The 20664-nt window shown below is 36.4% G+C and overlaps 1 protein-coding gene across 1 annotated transcript in view; it reads right to left on the bottom strand.

The window, feature by feature from the left end:
• The window catches only part of LCA5L (lebercilin LCA5 like), a 56992-nt gene that overhangs the window by 16833 nt on the left and 19495 nt on the right, over positions 1–20664 (bottom strand). Inside the window, exons 6-8 of the mRNA XM_043992078.1 lie at positions 3287–3424; positions 2141–2225; positions 1837–1869 (exon numbers count right to left, since the gene is read on the bottom strand). Of these exons, the coding sequence (XP_043848013.1) occupies positions 1837–1869; positions 2141–2225; positions 3287–3424 (256 nt within the window). The remainder of the gene's footprint in view (positions 1–1836; positions 1870–2140; positions 2226–3286; positions 3425–20664) is intronic.

Genomic DNA, 20664 nt, shown 5'->3' with positions numbered 1-20664 from the left:
GCTCTAGCAGGTGATAAGAGACAAAGAGGTGGGGACAGGAGCCTAGGTAACCAGGGAGTAGCTGTTAGAAGCTTAAGGTACAGAAGTAGAGAGGGCAAAGTTTGTGGTGAAGACAGGGCTCTTGGAATGAGATGAATTGTGAGTATAAGGGGCAGGACTGGAGGCTACAGAGTAAGGCTACACAGTGGGAATTCTAGGGTAAATTAGGGCAAGACAAAGGCCTGAGTGAGGTGAAGTTTAGGGATTCAGTTTCAAAAAGAAGTATTAATGTGTCCCCATGCCAGGGAGTACATTAGATGGTAAGGGTTAACTGTGGGAGAGCCAAGGGTTTTTAACTGTAATTGCTTTTTTTTTCCTTGTTAAGATATTTTATTAAAAATTTAACATTTAACATCAATATAACCTATTCGGTTTGTCTATGAGAATAAGATATGTTATGTTCATTTAACTTGGTTGACCAAATTTTCTTCCATTCTGTAACCCTCCATTCTTACCTAGTTGGGGGAGGATGATGGGATAATAACAGTAGAGCCTATGTTTGTTGTGGTTCTCCCTTCCCCTAGAATTGTTACCATAGAAGTGTTACCAGAAATGCCCAGAATCCCTCAAGTTCCTTTGTTGTTATTTTTACTTTGAAGGAACTGGAAAAGAAATGGCCAGGAAGAAGAGCTTTGAGCATCCATGTTGGCTGGGAATTCTACGTTCTCACTAGAATATGCCAGCAAAGAGGAGCAAAGGGCATTGAAAAAGGGGAGACTAGGACTGGGACTGAGATGCTGCTGTGACTGCAAGCTGAGGTTGTGACTCAATGCGGATACCAGTGAGAACAAAGGAAACCAGTAAGTCAGGCTCAGGGAGGCACTTAAGACTAATATTATATCACTGTCCTTCCCTTTCTTAGTCACTTGGGCAGGGAAGCTGATCTCTGTTCATATGTTTAGCCATTTCACTTCTCATTTCCCTTCTGAACCAGGGAGAGGAGGGAGGTCTTTTAAGATTAGTCAAAGCAATTGGTATTTGGAAGCTTTATTTATTAGTATCTTATTCTTGTCTCTGTGCAGTTTGAAATTATTATTTAAAAGAAAACCCAACAACTAGATGGCCAACTAATAATGATTATGAATGCTCAGAGTGTGCTCGACAGAGGGGAAGCCACAAGCTAACAAGCAGTTTTTTTTTTTTCCTAGTGCAGGCTGGATTGGTGCTGAGCCAACAGGGGATTATATTAATATGTTATTAATAATAACCATAGGGGCAGCTAGGTGGCAAAGTAGATAGAGCACTGACCCTGGAGTCAGGAGGACCTGAGTTCAGATCTGGCCTCAGACACTTAACACTTACTAGCTGTGTGACCCTGGGCAAGTCACCTAACCCCAATTGCCTCACCAAAAAAATAATAATAACCATAAGCTTCCAAAGTATGTACATAAATATTAATGTTTTCATATCATACTTCTGGGCCTTTTGCTTTTGATCCCAGAGAGACAGAGAGACTGATAAGGAAAATGAGACTGAGAGCCTCTTGGTATGGGATTAGGTGTTAAATTTTTGTCAGAGGGCACCTTGACATTTGCTAAAGCTGTTGTCAGCCTTGCTAGGCATTGAGATCCCCTGGAACACAATCATCTCTACAGGACGTCTTTTTTATGGGTACCACCCTACTTAAAGATGTGGCATCTGCTATAGCTAATACATCAATAAGAAACTTGGTTCCTTCTGACTTTTTAAGTACTGAGAGATTGCAAAGATAGGGATTCTTCATTTCAGAACTGGTTCCTAGATACAAATGAGAATTTAAACTTACTATTTAAAAGAAGGCAGTTTCTAAAATATTACCTTTGCAAGGTTCAGTGGTCTTCCCATGGTTTCCTAAAATAACAAATAATTAATCTTAATCAGTAAATGATGTTTCTTTCTTCCTTCTCCAAATTAAGAATTTGAATGAGAATTTAGGCTAATGACTACTGTGTGACTAGAACTGACAACCAAAAGAAGATTTTAACAATATCTGAACTAGAAACTGGGAACAAATTGGAACACTTTTGGATTTTAAGAATGGATTGTATGAGACTTTTTAATTTAATGAAAACTACAATTGATTTTATTTTCAAAATAAAAAAGGAAACTCATTCAGATTTACCTTTCGTTTGCTCATCTTTGTCATATAAATTTTTAAGGAACCGGTTAGTATATATATTTTTTATATCAAGTTCTCGATCTTTTTCCTAAGAAAAAAGCAATATAACACTTTCTTTAATATAGCTAACATTCATATAGTTCTTACTATGTGCTAGGCACTGTTCTAAGTGTTTTATAATTTTTAATCTCCTTTGATCCTCACAACAATCCTGGGAGCTAGGTGCTACTGTTATTCTCATTTTATAGAAGAAGCCAAGATAAACAGTCACACAGCTAGTCAGTATCTGAGGTCAGATTTAAATTCAGGTCTTCCTGACTGCAGGCCCAGGACTCTGTCCATTGTGCCATTAAGGACTTTCTTTTACATACATTATTGAGTGAATATAATGCTCTTGAATGCAAGTGTTATAAATACTGGTTTGAAGCAGATATTCTGGAGGAACAAATGAATCTCACCTGTTTTCTTCTTTAAATTAGTGCCAAAGTAAAATTAGTTTATTAGCACATTATAGTTTATTAGTAGAATTCCAAGCCAAGTACAGTGAGTGGTGCACACATGTAGTCCCTGCTTCTCAAGAAGTTAAGGTTGATGGATCACTTGAGTTTAGGAGTTTTTAATTGTAGTAGAGCTAATACTGATCAAGTGTTCATACCAAGTCTGACACCAATTTAGAGTTTCAGGGAAACAGGAGGTCACTAGGCTTCCTAAGAAGGAGCAAATTGGCCCAGGTGACGATTAATGGTTCCATACCATTCAGTATTGGGACTCGGGCCCATGAGTGGCAGATGTACTTCTTGCCTGGGTGAGATAGTGAGACTCAATCTCAAAAATAAAATGAATTTTTAAAAAAGAAATTCCACTTCAATATCACAAAACCCATATACTAAAGTCAATGCACTTTACTCACCATAGAACCTTTTAGAACACTCAGAGCCCATTTCAGTTGACTTTTCGTTTAATAAATGATAATGCTTACATTAGATCCTCTGCTTGTTGATATCTCCAGTACACAAACTTAAAAAATTTAAGAGGCATATTCAGTTCAATTATCCAGATACATAAATCATTTCAAGTAACTAATATGGTTCTATGAAAAGATCTCAGCACAATATATACATATAATAGGCGATATTTTTAAAGGAATACCTTAAGTTTTTGTTGAAGGCGTTTTACTTCCATCTGAAGGTTCTTTGTAGCAGTTCTAGCTGTTACAGTCTTTCTGTTTTCAGCGGCTAATTGACGACTAAAGGCATTACTGTTCAATCTCAGCTGTTTTTCTAAGGTCTAAAAACAGAATATATTTTTATTTAAAATGTTAATTCATAGTGGGATCATTAAGTCACATTTAAAAGTAATATAGGGGCGGCTAGGTGGCACAGTGGATAGAGCACTGGCCCTGGAGTCAGGAATACCTGAGTTCAAATCCAGCCTCAGACACTTAACACTTACTAGCTGTGTGACCCTGGGCAAGTCACTTAACCCCAATTGCCTCACACACAAAAAAAGTAATATAAAAAACCCAGGAAATATAAATTTGGATATAATACAAATTACTTGCGCAGTTAAAAGAATAAATTTGGTAACAAATGATTCATAACATTAGTAGGCAGTATGGCCTAGAGGAAAAAGCATTAGATTTGGAGTTAGATCTGGGCTCAAATAATGGCTGTGACTTTTGTTACTTAATTTCTCAGGGCTTGTTTCATCATCTGTAAAATTGAGAGGATAGGTTGCTCTGAGGTTAAAATCCTCTAACATCAAAATACTTATATCTATGCTGGGATAAATTTATTTAACTAAACAAAATGTATCGCTGTAATGACTAGTTTTCTAAAAAGTTATTAAAGACATAGAGTTTCATGACAAAGTACCCATAGAACAATTAGGCCATATTTCTATGTGACTATTGAACTAAAAACCAATCATTTTAGTTGTCTTTTGTTATTGATATATTTGAATGTGATAAGAATATTGCATTCAATCATCCATATTCATTAACGTAACTAAAACAAATGTATCAATCATTAAATGTTTAACTTATCACCTATAAACATAACTCAAATGAATTGTTGTGAGGAAAGCACTTTGTAAACCATAAAGAAAAGTTTTCCAAACTAAGGAGAAGACAACCATCTCTCTCCAAAGGGGATAAAGTATGAGAGAGAACCTCCCAGGGTGGTGTGAAGCAATGGCTAAAATGATTGGATTTTTAAAATTTCAATTCCTTCATCCAATTTTTTTAAATAAAAAAAGTTAAAAACAAATCAACAGGGAGCAGCTAGATGGTGCAGTGGATAAAGCACAGGCCCTGGATTCAGGAGGACCTGAGTTCAAACCCAGCCTCAGACACTTGACACTTACTAGCCCTGTGACCCTGGGCAAATCACTTAACCCTCATTGTCTCAAAAAACAAACAAACAAAACAAATCAACAAAAATGAGAGTAACATGATTGATTCATTCTGACAGTAAATGCCAAGTTTTTTTTGTTTTGTTTTTGATGATATACACAAACAAGGTCAAATCTGAATTGGTACATATTGAATCTTTACACAAATCTTAACAAGTATGTGATCTGACTCCCTTCCCTTCAACACACGGTAGACCCCTGACACAGCTGAATGGTGTTATTATGTTACTTACTGCATCTTTCTGGGAAAGTTAAAAGTGTCATAATGTTTGTGATACTTCTCAATAAAATTTATTTTTAAGTACAATATACTAAACTGATTTTTAAAAACTGTAACTTAAGGGGCAGCTAGGTGGTGCAGTGGATAGAGCACCGGCCCTGGAGTCAGGAGTACCTGAGTTCAAATCTGACCTCAGACACTTAACACTTACTAGCTGTGTGACCCTGGGCAAGTCACTTAACCCCAATTGCCTCACTAAAAACAAAACAAAACAAAAACTGTAACTTAAAGAGTTGAAATAACTCAAGAATGCTTGTAAATATTTAGAATTTTATTATTTAAATTTAATATGGCATAGTAGATAAAGAGTGAGTTTCAGAGCTAAGAAGATTTGGAATAAGTCCTCCCTGACACATGGTGGCTGACAAGTCATTTAACCTTTCAGTGCTCTAGGCAACACTCTAAGATTTTAAATAATTTCATTAAAGAGAAGGACAACAATGAAACAACATACTAAAATATATAGGATGCTACCTAAGCAGTACTTTGGGAAATATTTCTATCTCTAAATGCTTACATCAATAAAATGGAGAAAGAGCAGATCAATTAAGTGGACATACAACTAAAAAAACTAGAAAAAGAACAAATTTAAAATCACCAATTAAATATCAAATTGAAAATCCTAAAAAATCAAAGAAGAGATTAGTGAAATTTAAAGTAAGAAAACCATTGAGCTAATAAATTAAAATAGAAGCTGGTTTTATGAACCCCACCCCCCCACAATGAAATAGATAAACTATTGGTTACTTTGATTAAAAAGAAAAAGAGGACATCCAAATTACCAGTATCAGAAATGGAAAGGGTGACATGAATTAAGAAGAAATTAAGGGACATCTAGGTGGCACAGTGGATAAAGCACTGGCCCTGGATTCAGGAGGACCTGAGTTCAAATCCATCCTCAGACACTTGACACTTACTAGCTGTGTGACCCTGGTCAAGTCACTTAACCCTCTTTGCCCCACCAAAAAAAAATATCATAGTTAAAAAAGAAGAAATTAAAACAATTATTAGGAGCTATTTTACCCAATTATATGACAATAAATCTGACAATCTAAGCAAATTGGATGAATATTTACAAAAATATAAATTGCCTAGAGTAACAGAAGAGGAAATAGAATACTTAAATAACCCTATCTTTAAAAAATGAAATTGAACAAGCCATCAATGATCTTCCTAAGAAAAAATCCCCAGGGCCAGATGGATTTACAAGTAAATTCTGCCAAACATTTAAAGAACAATTCTAATATTATATAAACTATTTGGAAAACTAGGTGAAGCGTTCTACCAAATTGCTCTTACAACACAAATATGGTACTATCTAAACCAGGAAGAGCAAAAACAGAGAAAGAAAATGAAATTTCCCTATTGAATATTGATGCAAAATTTAAAAATAAAATACAAGCAAGGAGATTACAGCAATATATCACAAAGATTGTATAATATGACCAGGTGGGATTTATACCAAGAATGTAGGACTGGATCAGTATTAGTAAAACTATCAGCATAATTAAACATATCAACAACAAAACTAACAGAAATCATATGATTATCTCAACAAATGCAGAAAAAATTTGACAAAATACAATACCATTCCTATTAAAAACACAAAAGAGCATAGAAATAAATGGAGCTTTCCTTAAAATAATAAGTAATATCTATCTAAAACCATCAGTAAACATTATCTGTAATGGGAATATGCTAAAAGCCTTCTGAATAGAATAAGGGGTGAAGTAAAGATACCCACTATCACCACTTTATTCAATATTGTACTAGAAATGCTAGCTATAGTAATAAGTGAAGAAAAAGAAATCGAAGAAATTACATTGGTGGTGCAGCAGATAAAGCACCAGCCCTGTATTCAGGAGGACCTGAGTTCAAATCTGGCCTCAGACACTTGACACTAGCTGTGTGACCCTGGGCAAGTCACTTAACCCTCATTGCCCCGCAAAAAGATAAAAGAAAAGAAATTACATTGACAATAAGGAAACAAAGCTATCACTCTGAAGATGATACATGATGGTATACTTGAGAATCTTAAGCAATCAACTAAAAACCCAATTGAAATAATTAGCAACATTAGCAAAGTTGCAGGATATAAAATAAACCCACATAAATCATCATTATTGCTCTTTATTATCACCAAAGTCCAGCAGCAAGAGGGAGAATCAGAAATTCCATTTAAAATAACTGTAGACAATATAAAATATTTGGGAGTCTACCTGCCCAAAGAAACCCAGGAACTATATGAATACAATAGCAAAACACTTTTCACACAAATGAAGTCAGATCTGAACAATTGGGAAAACATTAGTTGCTCATAGTTAGGCCTCTACCTAAATTAATTTATTTATTCAGTACTATAGCAATCAAACTACCGGTTTTTTGGAGAGATAGAAAAAATAACAACAAAATTAATGTGGAAGATCAAATGGTCAAGAAAATCAAGGGATTTAATGAAAACAAGTGTGAAGGAAGGTGGCCTAGCCATACCAGATCTCAAACTGTATTATTATTTATTTATTTATTTATTTATTTTTAGTGAGGCAATTGGGGTTAAGTGACTTGCCCAGGGTCACACAGCTAGTAAGTGTTAAATGTCTGAGGTTGGATTTGAACTGAGGTACTCCTGACTCCAGGGCTGGTGCTCTATCCACTGCGCCACCTAGCTGCCCCTCAAACTGTATTATAAAGTGGTAATCATCAGAATAATCTGTTACTGGCTAAGAAATAGAATGGTTGATCAGTAGACTAGATTAGGCACACAAGACAGTGGTAAATGACATAGTAATCTAGTGTTTGATAAACCTAAAGACTCCAACTTTTGGAATAAGAACTCATTATTTGACAAATACTGTTGGGAAAACTAGAAAATAATATGGTAGAATCTAGGTACAGACCAACATCTTACATCCTTTACCAAGATAAGATAAAAATGGGTACATATTTAAACATAAAGGGTAATACCATAAGCAAATTAGGAGAGCAAGGACTAGTTTACCTATCAGATCTATGGATAAGGGAAGAATTTACATCAAATAAGAAATAGGGAGCAATACTATATATGAGATGGATAATTTTGATTATATTCAAGAATTTTTGCACAAAACCAATGCAGTCAAGTTTTGAAGGTGAATAGAAACCTGGGAAACAATTTTCACAGCAAGTATCTCTGATCATACATATATATATATATGGCTGCACAAGTTGTGGTCTATTATTGTAATGGAATATTACTGTTCTATAAACACATGCTGAGCAGGCTTATTTCAGAAAAACCTGGAAAGACTTACATGAACTGATGCAAAATGAAGTGAGCAGAACCACAAGAATGTTTTACACAGTACCAACAATACTGTACACTGATTAACTGTGAATGACTTAGCTATTCTCAGCAATACAATGATCCAAGACAATACCAAAAGACTTATAATGAAAAAAAATACTATTCACTTGCAGAGAAAGAATAGATGGAGTTTGGAGACTGAAGCATACTTTCTTCGTATATGTGTGTGTGTGTGTGTGTGGTTTCCTTTGGGTAGGTGTCTTCTTTCACAATATGACTACATGACTGCCTGTATATATTGCATGATTGTACCTATATCAAATTGCTTACCATCTTAGGGAAGGGGAAGGTGAGGAAGAAAAATTGGAACTCAAAATTTTTAAAAAACAAATGTTAAAAATTGTCTTTACATGTAATTGGGGGAAAATAAAATATTTTTAAAAAATAAAGTCATCAACAAGAATTATCTGTAATGGGGATAAGCTAAAAGCTTTCCCAATAAGATCTGGGATAAAGCAAGGATGACCATTATTATCACTATTATTCAATATTTTACTAGAAATGCTAGCTATAGCATTTAAGAGAAGAAAAACAATTAAAAATTCAGAACTAGGAATGAAAGAATTAGAATTGGCAATGAGGAAACAAAATTATCACTCTTTAAAGATGCTATGATGGTATACTTAGAGAATCCTAAAAAAATCAAGTTTTGGAGAAAACAACAACAACAACAAGCTCATTGTTTGACAAAAATTGCTGAGAAAACCAGAAAACAGAATGGCAGAAACTAGGTATAGACCAACAACTTACACCATATACCAAGACAAGGTCAAAATGGATACATGATTTAGACAGATATTTAAATAGATCCTGGTATAATAAATTTAATTATTCTGGTCTCAGTTTTAAGTGAAATGTATCTCTCCTAATAAGATGCCAGAATTTATTTTATTTTTGACATTAAGACAAAGTGTTAAAAATGCATAAATCAGGTAATTTGTTAATTGTGTGATTTTAAAACAAGTTACCTCAATTTACCTATCTGTAATGTGGATAAAGATGGTACCTAACATTAATTTTATAATTCATTGTATTAGGACTACTGGTAAAGTAGTAAATGCTTTTAAAATTTGGATTCTTTGGGGTTACTAATTAAACTGTTATGGATTTAATTGTTGTTAAATATAAATTGTTTGAAACTGTTCATTTGGAAATGTAATAGTTAATGATGATTTTTTTTCAAGGTGACAAAGGCTTTATTTTCTTCTCATGAGAAGGAGGCACCCTAGTGTGCAGCTAGTGGGTGCCCCCTAATGATGATTTTTTAAAATTGTCTTTTTATTTTTTAAATTTTTATTGTGGGGCAATGAGGGTTAAGTGACTTGCCCAGGGTCACACAGCTAGTAAGTCTCAAGTGTCTGAGGTCACATTTGAACTCAGGTCCTCCTGTGGGGATTGTGATTTTAAAAGTCACTTGTTATAGACTGAATGATTTTCTATAAAAAAGATAATCTGGAAATATATTTGATTGAATTAATATCATCTGATTAGTATGGAGTTTTGTTTTGTGTTTTAAATTCATAATATTGTGTCCTAAGATCAGGTTTCTTAATTTTCTTGTACATTCTGGGAAATGCTGTTAAGGGAATGATAATATTATGTCATTGGACATTTTATTTCTTTTTGGTTTAGATATGTGGAATTAATTTGTTAGGGGTTACTGTCATGATGTGAAAAAATAATTTAAATTGGTACATTTTAAAAGGGGAAATAATAATTGCTTATTTTTTGGAAAGGAAAGGGGAGTGGGAGAAAGATTTTTTATAAATCTTATTTTGTAAACCTGCCAGCTTCAGCAAGGTAATGAATTATTATCAACCCTGTGAAAGAATTTGTGTGTTGGTTAATTTTGGGAACAGAATCCCCTTTCTCCTTTACAAACAGTCCTTGAATAAGGGCAAAAAATTTAGAAATTTTTTTTGACTGTGTTTACAGTATAGAAATGATTTATGTGATGACTTGTGGTTATGATAATTATGATGTTACATTTGGAATAGCCTGTGGTGAAGTTACATCTTTAGAATAGTCTGGTGAAGTTACAACAGACTCGTCTTAGAAATATGTTTTCTGCTTTTTTAAAGCAAAGTGTTGGTAAAATATCATATATTTGCTATGTGAATTTACATAATAAAATTGCTTTGTTAGAAATCTGATGACTGCCTTTACTTCAGACTGAATTTTAAGCTGTATTTGGGAAAGGAAAATAATAGAAGAAAAGGCTTAAATATAGTCCTTTGTGTGATTTTTAAAAGAAGGCCTGATAACTTGTTATTTGCTAGCTTATTCATTGCAACAATTTGAGAGTGGTAAAAACAACTGTGTTCAGTTTTACTGTGACTTTGCTATTTGAGATTAAACCTTTGGGACCCTGAATTTTCTATTTGAGCTTTGTGTACTTGAGTCAGTGTTTCACCGCTCCAAGACAAATGCCAGCAGCTCAATGGGAGAGGATTTATGATTGACAGCCAGTGGATATCAATCTGTCCCTGGGAAAATGGCTGGGAGGGTAACCTTGGGAAGGGAAGGGTAAGGTAAGAACCTCTTGACCCAGTTTCCTGTACAAGAAATCCTGGTCAATTCTGAGCCTGGTTGTAGTATTCTGTCACATACTTGGTGGTTTGTACTATTATCTGAAATCAAATGGAACACATGTGTTGAGTTATTCTGTCTCCTTGGGCCTGTAAGACCAGTACTAATACTGCTTTAGTGGTCCCAACCCACTATAGCAAATAGCTTTTTTATTTTTATAGCAAATCTTTCTGATCAAACTAGTTAAGCCGTGATTTTTAATTTTTATGATGAATCTTGCTGCTGTGATACTTCAGCACCTTTTATAGTCATCTCCATACCCTAAACAACTATGTCATCTGCCTATTTATAGTTAGAAGATTTGTGAATTAGACAAAGTCCTTAATTTTTTCAGAATGCTCTAGGAATAATTAGACAATTACAAAAGTATTTGTGGGACCAAATCTATTAGTTCAAGTTAAAATCAGAAACACCTTCCTTTTTTTTTTTTTTTTTTAGTGAGGCAATTGGGGTTAAATGACTTGCCTGGGGTCACACAGCTAGTAAGTGTTAAGTGTCTGAGGTAAAATTTGAACTCGGTACTCCTGACTCCAGGGCCGGTGCTCTATCCACTGTGCCACCTAGCTGCCCCCATTTTGTTTTGAAGAAAAGAATTTCAGTAGTTATCTTTGAGGAGAGTAACTTATAGACTATCTTGTGTTACCTCAATGGAAAATCCAATTTTAATTTGATTTATAATTTAATTTGGAATCAATACCTGTATTTGGATCATGTGCCAAGGCGTGTTATTATAAACAACTCATTTGTTATACAATTCTATTCTTTATATACAATTTTGAATTAATTACTGTATATCTACACATCCCATCTCAGATTATTTGCTGCAATTGGAATATAATTAGCAACTTTTAAATAAATTAGTGATTAAATCCTTAACTGTCTCTACTCTTCTTAAGGAGGGAATTTAATAGGAATTAATTAAAAAATCTGGAGTTCTAAATAACTGTAAAGTAAAAAATTAAGTACTAAATCTAAGAAAGCAACAAGATCAGACAATTACATATGTAATTTAAAAGGTTTTAAGAATTCTGCCTTCTATGGTATTTTTTTTTTGCAAGGCAATGACTTGCCCAGGGTCACACAACTAGTAAGTGTCATGGGTCTGAGGTTAGATTTGAACTCAGGTCCTCCTGAATCCAGGGCCTGTGCTTTATCCTCTATACCACCCAGCTGCCCCATGCCTCTGTGAGAAAATTATTAATAATGTTTTTTTAGGGGACCCAGGGACCCCCACCCCACTCGAGGCCTGACTGGTTTCTCAGAGCCAGCCCAGGGTCAGTAGAGTTGGAGATCAGACTGACTCAAACGCTCAGTAGACAATAGAGATTAAAACCACAGCTAGCTGAAAGCTTTTCCCCTCAGAGGGTCTGTCCTCTGGACTCTGACCTCAGCATGTACTGCTCATTTTAATATGGACCACCCTCAAGTCCAGTAAACCAATAGATTTGAATGATGCTAGCCAATTAGCTTTGAGCAGTATGTAAAGGCTGCTTCTCCTCCCCACCACAGGAAGCTTAAGCTCTCTGATAGGTTCTCTTGGCTGGGACACTGGAGGAGGTAGCCACAGGCCCCCGTTTCTTCTCTATCTAGGTATATAGGGATTCTGAATTCTGGAGCCATCTTCTCTCTCTTTACTAACATTTAATAAGCTTTAATAAATGCTTAATACCCAAAACTGGTGCATTAGCCTCTAATTTATAAGTAGCAATATATTAGACATCCCAGCTAAGTTCCCCAATAACTTAGAACAGGGACAGGTACCCCCAATATATTTCAAACGACACAGCACCTGGCTTCCCCCCTTCTATGGTATTTTAAAATATTTAACTTTTGATTTTCTAACGGGTATTTGAATTTCTTAAATATATCAACATAGCAATTTGCTAACTTACATCACAAAAAACTTACGGTAATTGAGTCACTGCTACTTTAGACAAGCACTCTTAACCTTAAGCTTACATGTCTACTTTGATAATTATTAAATCTTTAACCAGAAAGGCTCATTTTACAAGTCAAATTCTCATAGTTTTTTTTTTTTTTTAAAGATTCTTCAGGACAGTTAGGTGGCACAGTGGATAGAACATTAGCCCTGGATTCAGGAGTACCTGAGTTCAAATCTGGCCTCAGACACTTGACACTTACTAGCTGTGTGACTGTAGGCAAGTCACTTAACCCTCATTGCCCCCCCCCCCAAAAAAAGATTCTTCAGTATGTTATTGGCAGTGTTTATATCAGATACAGGGTTTAGAAAAGATAGAAACAGCAAGTGATATTTAAGAATTGAAATTCTCTGAAGTTACAAGTGAACTATGGATTCCTAATTTAATGGTCTTATAGCTCTATTATTGATAATATCAGAATCCACAAGGTTTGATTCTATTTTAACTGTTTATTGGAGAAAAAATTTAAGATGTTGTACTAAATTGTATTGAGATCTGTTTTGTAAAAGATTTTAGCAGGAAACTTAAGACTTTCTACAAGAAATATAGAACCATAGAAGCAAATTTATTAAAGAGGAGACCACTTTAGAGCTACCCTGAGTATGAGACTTATTCCAGAATGTCCAAAAGGAGATGCTAACAGAGGACCTTATGGCTATATGGGACATCTGGTATTCAAGATGAAACATGCTGATTAAACGGACTTTGGGAGTAGGTTACTGAAAGACTTGATATTAGTAAATGTTACTGATCATTTGGATTTTTACTTCTCAAGTATCTATGTTTCTTCACTTTTCTTAGTTGCTCTGAGACATGTAAATCCCCTTCTAGAATTAGTCTGTGGCTTTAGATATTTTTACTGTGGCTTGTACTTTGATGAATCAGTCATCTTCTTATTTTTTAACTTTGCATTAGTTACTGTGTTAAAGCCTGTTTTGAACTTTCACCAGAAAAATGTGTTAGTGCACTTTACTGTTGATAATGATTGTTAAAGATCTTATAGGATTAGTTTATAGATTGATCTTTATATATATATATGTATTAAACATATTATATGTATTTGTTTTATATATATACATATATTATATATATATATGTCTGATCTAAGGGGGAAATTGAGAAGATTAAGGTCAAGTATGTATCATTTTCTTATTGATCTTATTTGCAATTAATTGATTTTGTTTTGTAACTGCTTAAGTCATGGCTCTTTGTCCCTGAACTTGGTTCAGAGATTCAGCTGGCCTATAATGTGTTGGGGTATATGGGTATTAAAGGAAGATGTAGTACTTCTGGTGTTAGAGCTGCCAAGCCCTTTCTCAGGGATGCTTTCCACTTTGGTGTCCACTTGCCTCCTAGCTCTCACCTGTGGCTCCAAGAAACTGTAGCAGGTACAGTGGCCACACCCCAATAAACCATTCTAGCAGAAGGACAAAACCAGGTTGAGGGTAACCAAGGGGCCTCAAACCCATCAGTGAGTTAAGAGGGTGTCTATCCCATGCATGTGAAGACTATCCTCATAGAACAGGCACATATGAGCAATTTGTTCCAATTGGCCATGAAGGCAGTGGATGAAGAAGGTGCTACATAGTGCTTACAGCTTGGTCAGATATCAAGGATGCCAAGGTTATTCCCTGTATCCTGGTCCATCACCTGATGTCTTGACCTTTGTTTTCCCTTTGGATTCTGATGACTCTGGAAGAGAGACTGAGGACAACTTTGCACAACTCTGCCTTGCTTAAATCCAATTTATGTATGAGTCAAAAGACATCCCCCATACCATTTTGCCATTTTTACCTACCTCAAAATTCTGTGTGACAGGAAAATGATGAAGCAGTAGGTGCAAATACAGTGAGAGCTATAGTCACAACCCCGCACACAGGCAACCTGGGCCATAGGGTTGTCTTCTTACTGGACTGAAGCAGCAGTGGTATTTGGCAGCCTTCTGGTTATTTGAGTAGCTTTTTTTTGGGGGGGGGGATGAGGCAATGAGGGTTAAGTGACTTGCCCAGGGTCACATAGCTAGTAAGTGTCAAGTGTCTGAGGCCAGATTTGAACTCAGGTACTCCTGAATCCAGGGCCGGTGCTTTATCTACTGCTCCACCTAGCTTCCCCCTTGAGTAGCTTTTTAAATGGACCACACTGCTCACCTTTTTGCATGATGAAGGGATTAGAAAAGGTACCCTAAAAATTGACTGCTTTACCTAACCTAATCCTGGCCTACCATAGCAGGTGGGGAACCTGACACTACAGTCAAAACACAAAAAATATACAGAACTATTAGAAAAATGATTCTACTCACCATTGGTACATGGAATGTGTGCCTGCTTATGGACAACATGAAATCCAATAGACCTTAAAGATAAACAGCTCTTGTTGCTAGAGAGAACCCAGTAGGTATTGCATCCAAATACCAGCCCTGAGTAAAACAAGCCTGGCAAATGAAGGTCAGCTTACTGAAATTAGAGCTGGATATGTTTTTGGGAGTAGCTGTAATGATGGGGAGCACTGTGAAGCTGGCACAGGTTTCAGAATCAAATCTAATCTGGTCAAAAAGCTTGCATGCCTCCCAAAAGGAGTGAAAGAAAGGCTCATGACATGTGATTGTCACTTGCAGGAAAGTGCTGTGCTATCATCATTAGTGCACATGCTTTCACCATGACAAAGCCTCATAAGGTCAAAGAAAAATGTCATGAAGACCTGGAGAGCCTCCTCATCAATGTGCTGAAAGAGGACAAGCTTGTAATTCTGGGTAACTTTAATGGCAGAGTAGTCACAGACGATCAGACATAGCAGAGTCCTTGGCAGGGACTTAGAAACAGCAACAGGAATGTTCATATACTACTTGTGTGTCTCATGACTGTCTCATCACCAGCACTTGTCTTCCATTTACTTAAATGCAATAAAACTTCATGGATGCACCTTCACAGAAAACATTGGAATTTAATAGACTATGTAAGGCAAAGAGACAGACAGGATTGTGAGAGTGACAAAGGTGATATGTGGTACAGAGTGCTGGACTGACCATAGACTTATCCTTTCCAAACTTAAACCTCATTCAACAAAAGGTGTGGTCCCAAGGCAAGACAACTTTCAGAAGACAATGTCAACCGATTAGAGAACTTCTCCATGCATGAACAATTTGCTCCAGACTTGGAGGGAAAGCTGAGCCAACAATAGTTGGCAACTGTGGAGCAGAAAAGAAGGAACACCTTTCAGAGATTTGGTGTACAGCATTGCATTTACTCATCTAGGCCAGAATAGTCACAAACATCAAGACTTGTTTGATGAAAATGATGGGGAAATTCAGAAACTGCTAAATGAAAAATGAGAACTCCATAGGGTTTACTAGCAGATTAGTTTGTCTATGGCAAGGGGAAGATGTCCTCCAAGAAATCAAGGATGCCTCTATTTTCCATCTCTATAAAGGAAAAGGAGATAGATTGTCCTGTGATAACTGTAGTGGGGGGGGTGCAGGGAGGGTCCTCTTTCTTAGCCATTGCTGGCAAGATTCTTGTCAGAGTCCTTTTTCAAGGGCTAATCCTTTATCTAAAAGATGGCCATCTACCCAAGAGCCAGTGTGGCTTCAGAAAGGGCCAAGGAACAGTCAGTATAGTATTTGCTGCTCAACAAAACCAGGAGAAATGCCAAAAGCAGAAAAGAGGTCTCTACACAATATTCATTGATTTGACCAAGGCCTTTGATACTGTCAGTTATGAGGGGTTTTGGAAGATCATGACAAAATTTGGTTTCCCAGAGAAGTTCATCAGTGTTGTATGTCATTTTCATGACAGCATGCTTGTATGGTTCCTGGATAATGGATGATGATCTTACACTTTCTATTTATCAGTGGAGTGAAGCAGGGCTGTGTGCTTGCTCCCATGTTTTTAAGCATGGTTTTCAGTAATGTTGTCATGTTACAATTGTAGTGATGCCACCTGCTGGAAAGTTACTGTAGGAAAGCTCCGCCATGAGGAGAAGGCATCTGAGGGCAAGCCATGTGGCTTGGAAGGTCAGTTCCTTGACGTCAGGAAGTGACGTTTGCTTGTGGGTACTGTTGAACAAAGCTACCAGCCAATTAGCTTGGAGCTGTGTGTGCGTGTGGATGGGATGTTCCCGGTTTCACAGGAGGCTTGTGGGATAAAGAAGGGGCAAGGCTCGCTTTCTCTCTGTCTCTTTTGCCAGGACCTCATGGGGAGTGGAGCTAAAAATGTTGGCTCCCTGAGATAAATAGATGTAGGCATCTAGGCCTCTTTCTCTCTCTTCACCAAATTCTTATGCTCCTTAATAAATGCTTAGAAGTCTAAACTCTTGCTAAAGCTTCTAATTTATTGGTGACCACTCATTAGATTTTTAGACAGTATAGTTAGAATTTTAGCCACATCACAGCAACCCACCATTCAGTCAGAAGTCTTCAATGAGAATGAAAATAGCATCAAAGGCAGCTACCTCAGTGACAGTAAATTATTTAACTTGAAAAGGCTTCAAGCCATGACTAAAGTAGAGGGAGAGTTGGAGTATGATTTTTTTGTTTGCAGATGATTATGCACTCAGTGCAGTCTCTGAGGCTGAGATTATGCTAATTTTGGCCTGACAACACCAAGAAAACACAGGTTCTCCACCAGTCAGCACTGCACCATCCATATATAGAACCATTGACTACAGCAAATGGAGAAATACCGAATGCTGGAGAAAAGTTCACTTATCTTGGAAGTATACTTTCTAGGAGTGTACATATAGATGATGAAGCTGACACTTGCAATGTCAGATCTAGCTTAGTGTTTGGGAGGCTCCAAAATAATGTGTGAGAGAGAAGAGGTATTAGGTTACCTACCACACTGAAGGTCTACAGAGCTGTTGTGCTGACCTCATTGTTCTATGGCAGGCTACCAGTGCCATGCCAGGAAACTGAATTGCTTCCATTTGAACTGTCTCAGGAAGATTCTGGAGATCACCTGGCAAGCTAAGGTACTGTACACTCAAGTTCTTTCTTGAAAGGCTTTAGGAACTCTCATCTATATAATGAGCAACTTTGATTCCAAAGGAATACTGAAGAAATATGCTAATTATCTGATAGGGAAGTGAAAGACTCAAGAATACAGAAAAAGACACGTATATTTCTGTGTTTTGTGTATTGTACATATGTAGAACTATATGTGGACATCTATTTTGCTTGACTATACATATAACAGGGGTTCTCTTTTTCTTTCCTTCTCAATGTTGGGGGGATAAGGAGTGACAGAAGAAAGATTTCTGCTGATCAACAAAATAAAATTTAATATAAAGTTATTTAATTTCTAGTTGATTATTGATACTTTTCCAGTATCCCTATAATATAATTTGTATTACATTGTAATCAGTAAATAATGTGTATAATAAATAATTCTACTTTTTTGTATTTGTTTCTGAGGTTTATGTCCTATGACACTGTCAGTTTTTATAAAGGTGCCATGCACAGCTGAGAAATATGTATACATGTAATTGCTTCTTTTCCCTATCTGGTTAAGGACATATCTTCTAACCATAGTTGTGAAAGGTATATGGTTTGCTTCTCTTGTATTTTACTGGTTCTATTCTCTGCTAGATGTAGCATTCTGTAGTATTATTTCTGTTGGCCATCTTAGTACTTTGGTTCAGTTCCTTTCCCCTTTGCTCCTCTCCACCCTGAACCCCTCAAAGTCCCCAAGTGACTGGGGGAGTGGGATGGGGAGAGGACACTTGCTGGTCATTGCTTCCCCCTACTAGGTTCTAGGTTCACCTCTTCAGGGCCATCAAACTATCTCAACTCCAATTTGTTAGGCTATTGTGGCTAGGGGGCAGATTGTGTCTATAGTCTTGGGTTTGGAGTCAGGAAGACTCATCTTCCTGAGTTCAAATCTGGCCTCAGACACTAGCTGTTTGACCCAGGGAGTCACTTAACCCTGTTTGCCTCAGTTTCCTCATCCATAAAATGAGCTGGAGAAGGAAATGAAAAACCACTCTGGAGTGGTATCTTTGTCAAGAAAACCTCAAATTTGGTCATGAAGAGTCAGACACAACTGAAAAACAACTGAACAGTTATGGCTAGAATTGTTCTCTGATAAGTTAATAGTAATCACACCAGAAACAAAAGCTGACAGTATGTGTCCAGGCTAAGATTGTCTTTTTTTTTTCTTGGGTGAAGATAGTTATGGATAAATATCTAATTGAAGGATAAGTATTCTCAATATTTTCTCTGACAAAAGAATTTGAACCAGAACAAAGAGTAAGTGACAGAACCAAGATCACCTCAACATTATTCTGGTCTTTACATTTTGGTCAGTGGAAAAATCTTAGTCATTTTTATGAACTTAAGGTATTTTGGGTTCAGTTAATTTGTAGGTAGATGTAGTTATTTAAAACCCAAATGTTAACATTTTCCAATTTTTAGAAGGTATAACTTATTATTATTATTTTTGTGGGGCAATTGGGGTTAAGTGACTTGCCCAGGGTCACACAGCTAGTAAGTGTCAAGTGTCTGAGACTGGATTTGAACTCAGGTCCTCCTGAATCCAGGGCCAGTGCTTTATCCACTGTGCCACCTAGCTGCCCCTTTTTGTGTGTGTGTGGTAATAGGGGTTAAGTGACTTGCCCAGGGTCACACAGCTAGTAAGTGTCAAGTGTCTGAGCATAACATTTTTTTTACAGTTGTTTTAGTTGTGTCTAAACACTTTGTGACTCCATTTCAGGTTTTCTTGGCAAAGATACTGGAGTGGTTTGCCATTTCCTTCTCCAGCTCATTTTACAGATGAGGAAACTGAGACAAAGAGGGGTTAAATGATTTGCTCATGGTCACACAGCTAGTAAGTGCCTGAGGCCAAATTTGAACTCAGGTCTCCCTGACTCCAGGCACAGCATTCTATCTACTGCATAACCTAGTTGCCCGAAATCAGATAATTTAATGAATTATTACATGGAATTATGAAGGAAAGAGAAATTTCGAGCAATTTTTTTGTTGGCAGTGGCAGTGGCAGTGGCAGTAGCAAGGATGTGTATCTTATGATCTGGAGCCATATAGTAGGTATTTTATCTTTGTCTTTTTCCTTCCCCCAAGTCAGCCCCTTTCTCTTTCCATTGTCAGGATCCCCATGTCAAGACCAATCCTCTCTTTTTACTCTTCTCTATTTACTATTAGGAGACACACCGTTTTCCAGAGCTAAGGCCCTGCAAGCAAGCTGTGCCCTGAGCTTGGCTTAACAAGAATCCTTTGCACACATCCTCTGGATGAACTCTGCCATAACAAAATCCCAGAATTAATATGTTTTACATATAGCTAAGAGCATCTAAGGGAGAAAGAGGGGGAAAGATATGATGGTGTCAACCCTGATAACAAATGACTAAAAGCCACAGCAGCTCCACAACTGCTATTAACTCTAAAAAACCCAAAGAGCTCACACAGTTTATCACTACCACAGTTAACTCTAAAAATAAAATCAAATAAAAACAAATAAAACTAAATAGCTAACTGGTTAAAAGCAAAATGCTTTCTTTATTCCACTGGAGGAGGAAAACTAGACACACGTGCTGAGGCTCCCACTAGTAGGAGACCTACTTTGTGTGGGCAAATCTCAATCCATATACTAGTGGCTATGCAGTGAGCTACATGTAAAACATGTTAATGTGATTTCATTATTGGATAGAATTTTATGTGCTCTATTCATTTAAAAATGAATTACATGTAATGAAAATTACATTTTCATCATTAAAAAAAACTTCCAAATTTTTTTTACTTTGTGTATCCATTACCTGATTTTTTTTGGATTGGTCAGTGTTCCTAAACAGAAAAGTTCCCTACTACTGCTTCAGAACAATTATTTCATGCAAGCAAATATTATTGTCCCTTCTTGCCATATTATTTAAACATTAGCATTGATATCCTTTTTTCTCTTTTTAATTCCAATACTGGCTTCAATATAGCTTTTTTTTCACCTTTTGAAATTACTTGGAC

This window comes from Dromiciops gliroides, chromosome 3 (assembly GCF_019393635.1).
Source record: "Dromiciops gliroides isolate mDroGli1 chromosome 3, mDroGli1.pri, whole genome shotgun sequence".
Lineage (NCBI taxonomy): Eukaryota > Metazoa > Chordata > Mammalia > Microbiotheria > Microbiotheriidae > Dromiciops > Dromiciops gliroides.
Note: the sequence above shows the minus strand (reverse complement) of the source record. Positions and strands in the feature narration are given on the sequence as shown.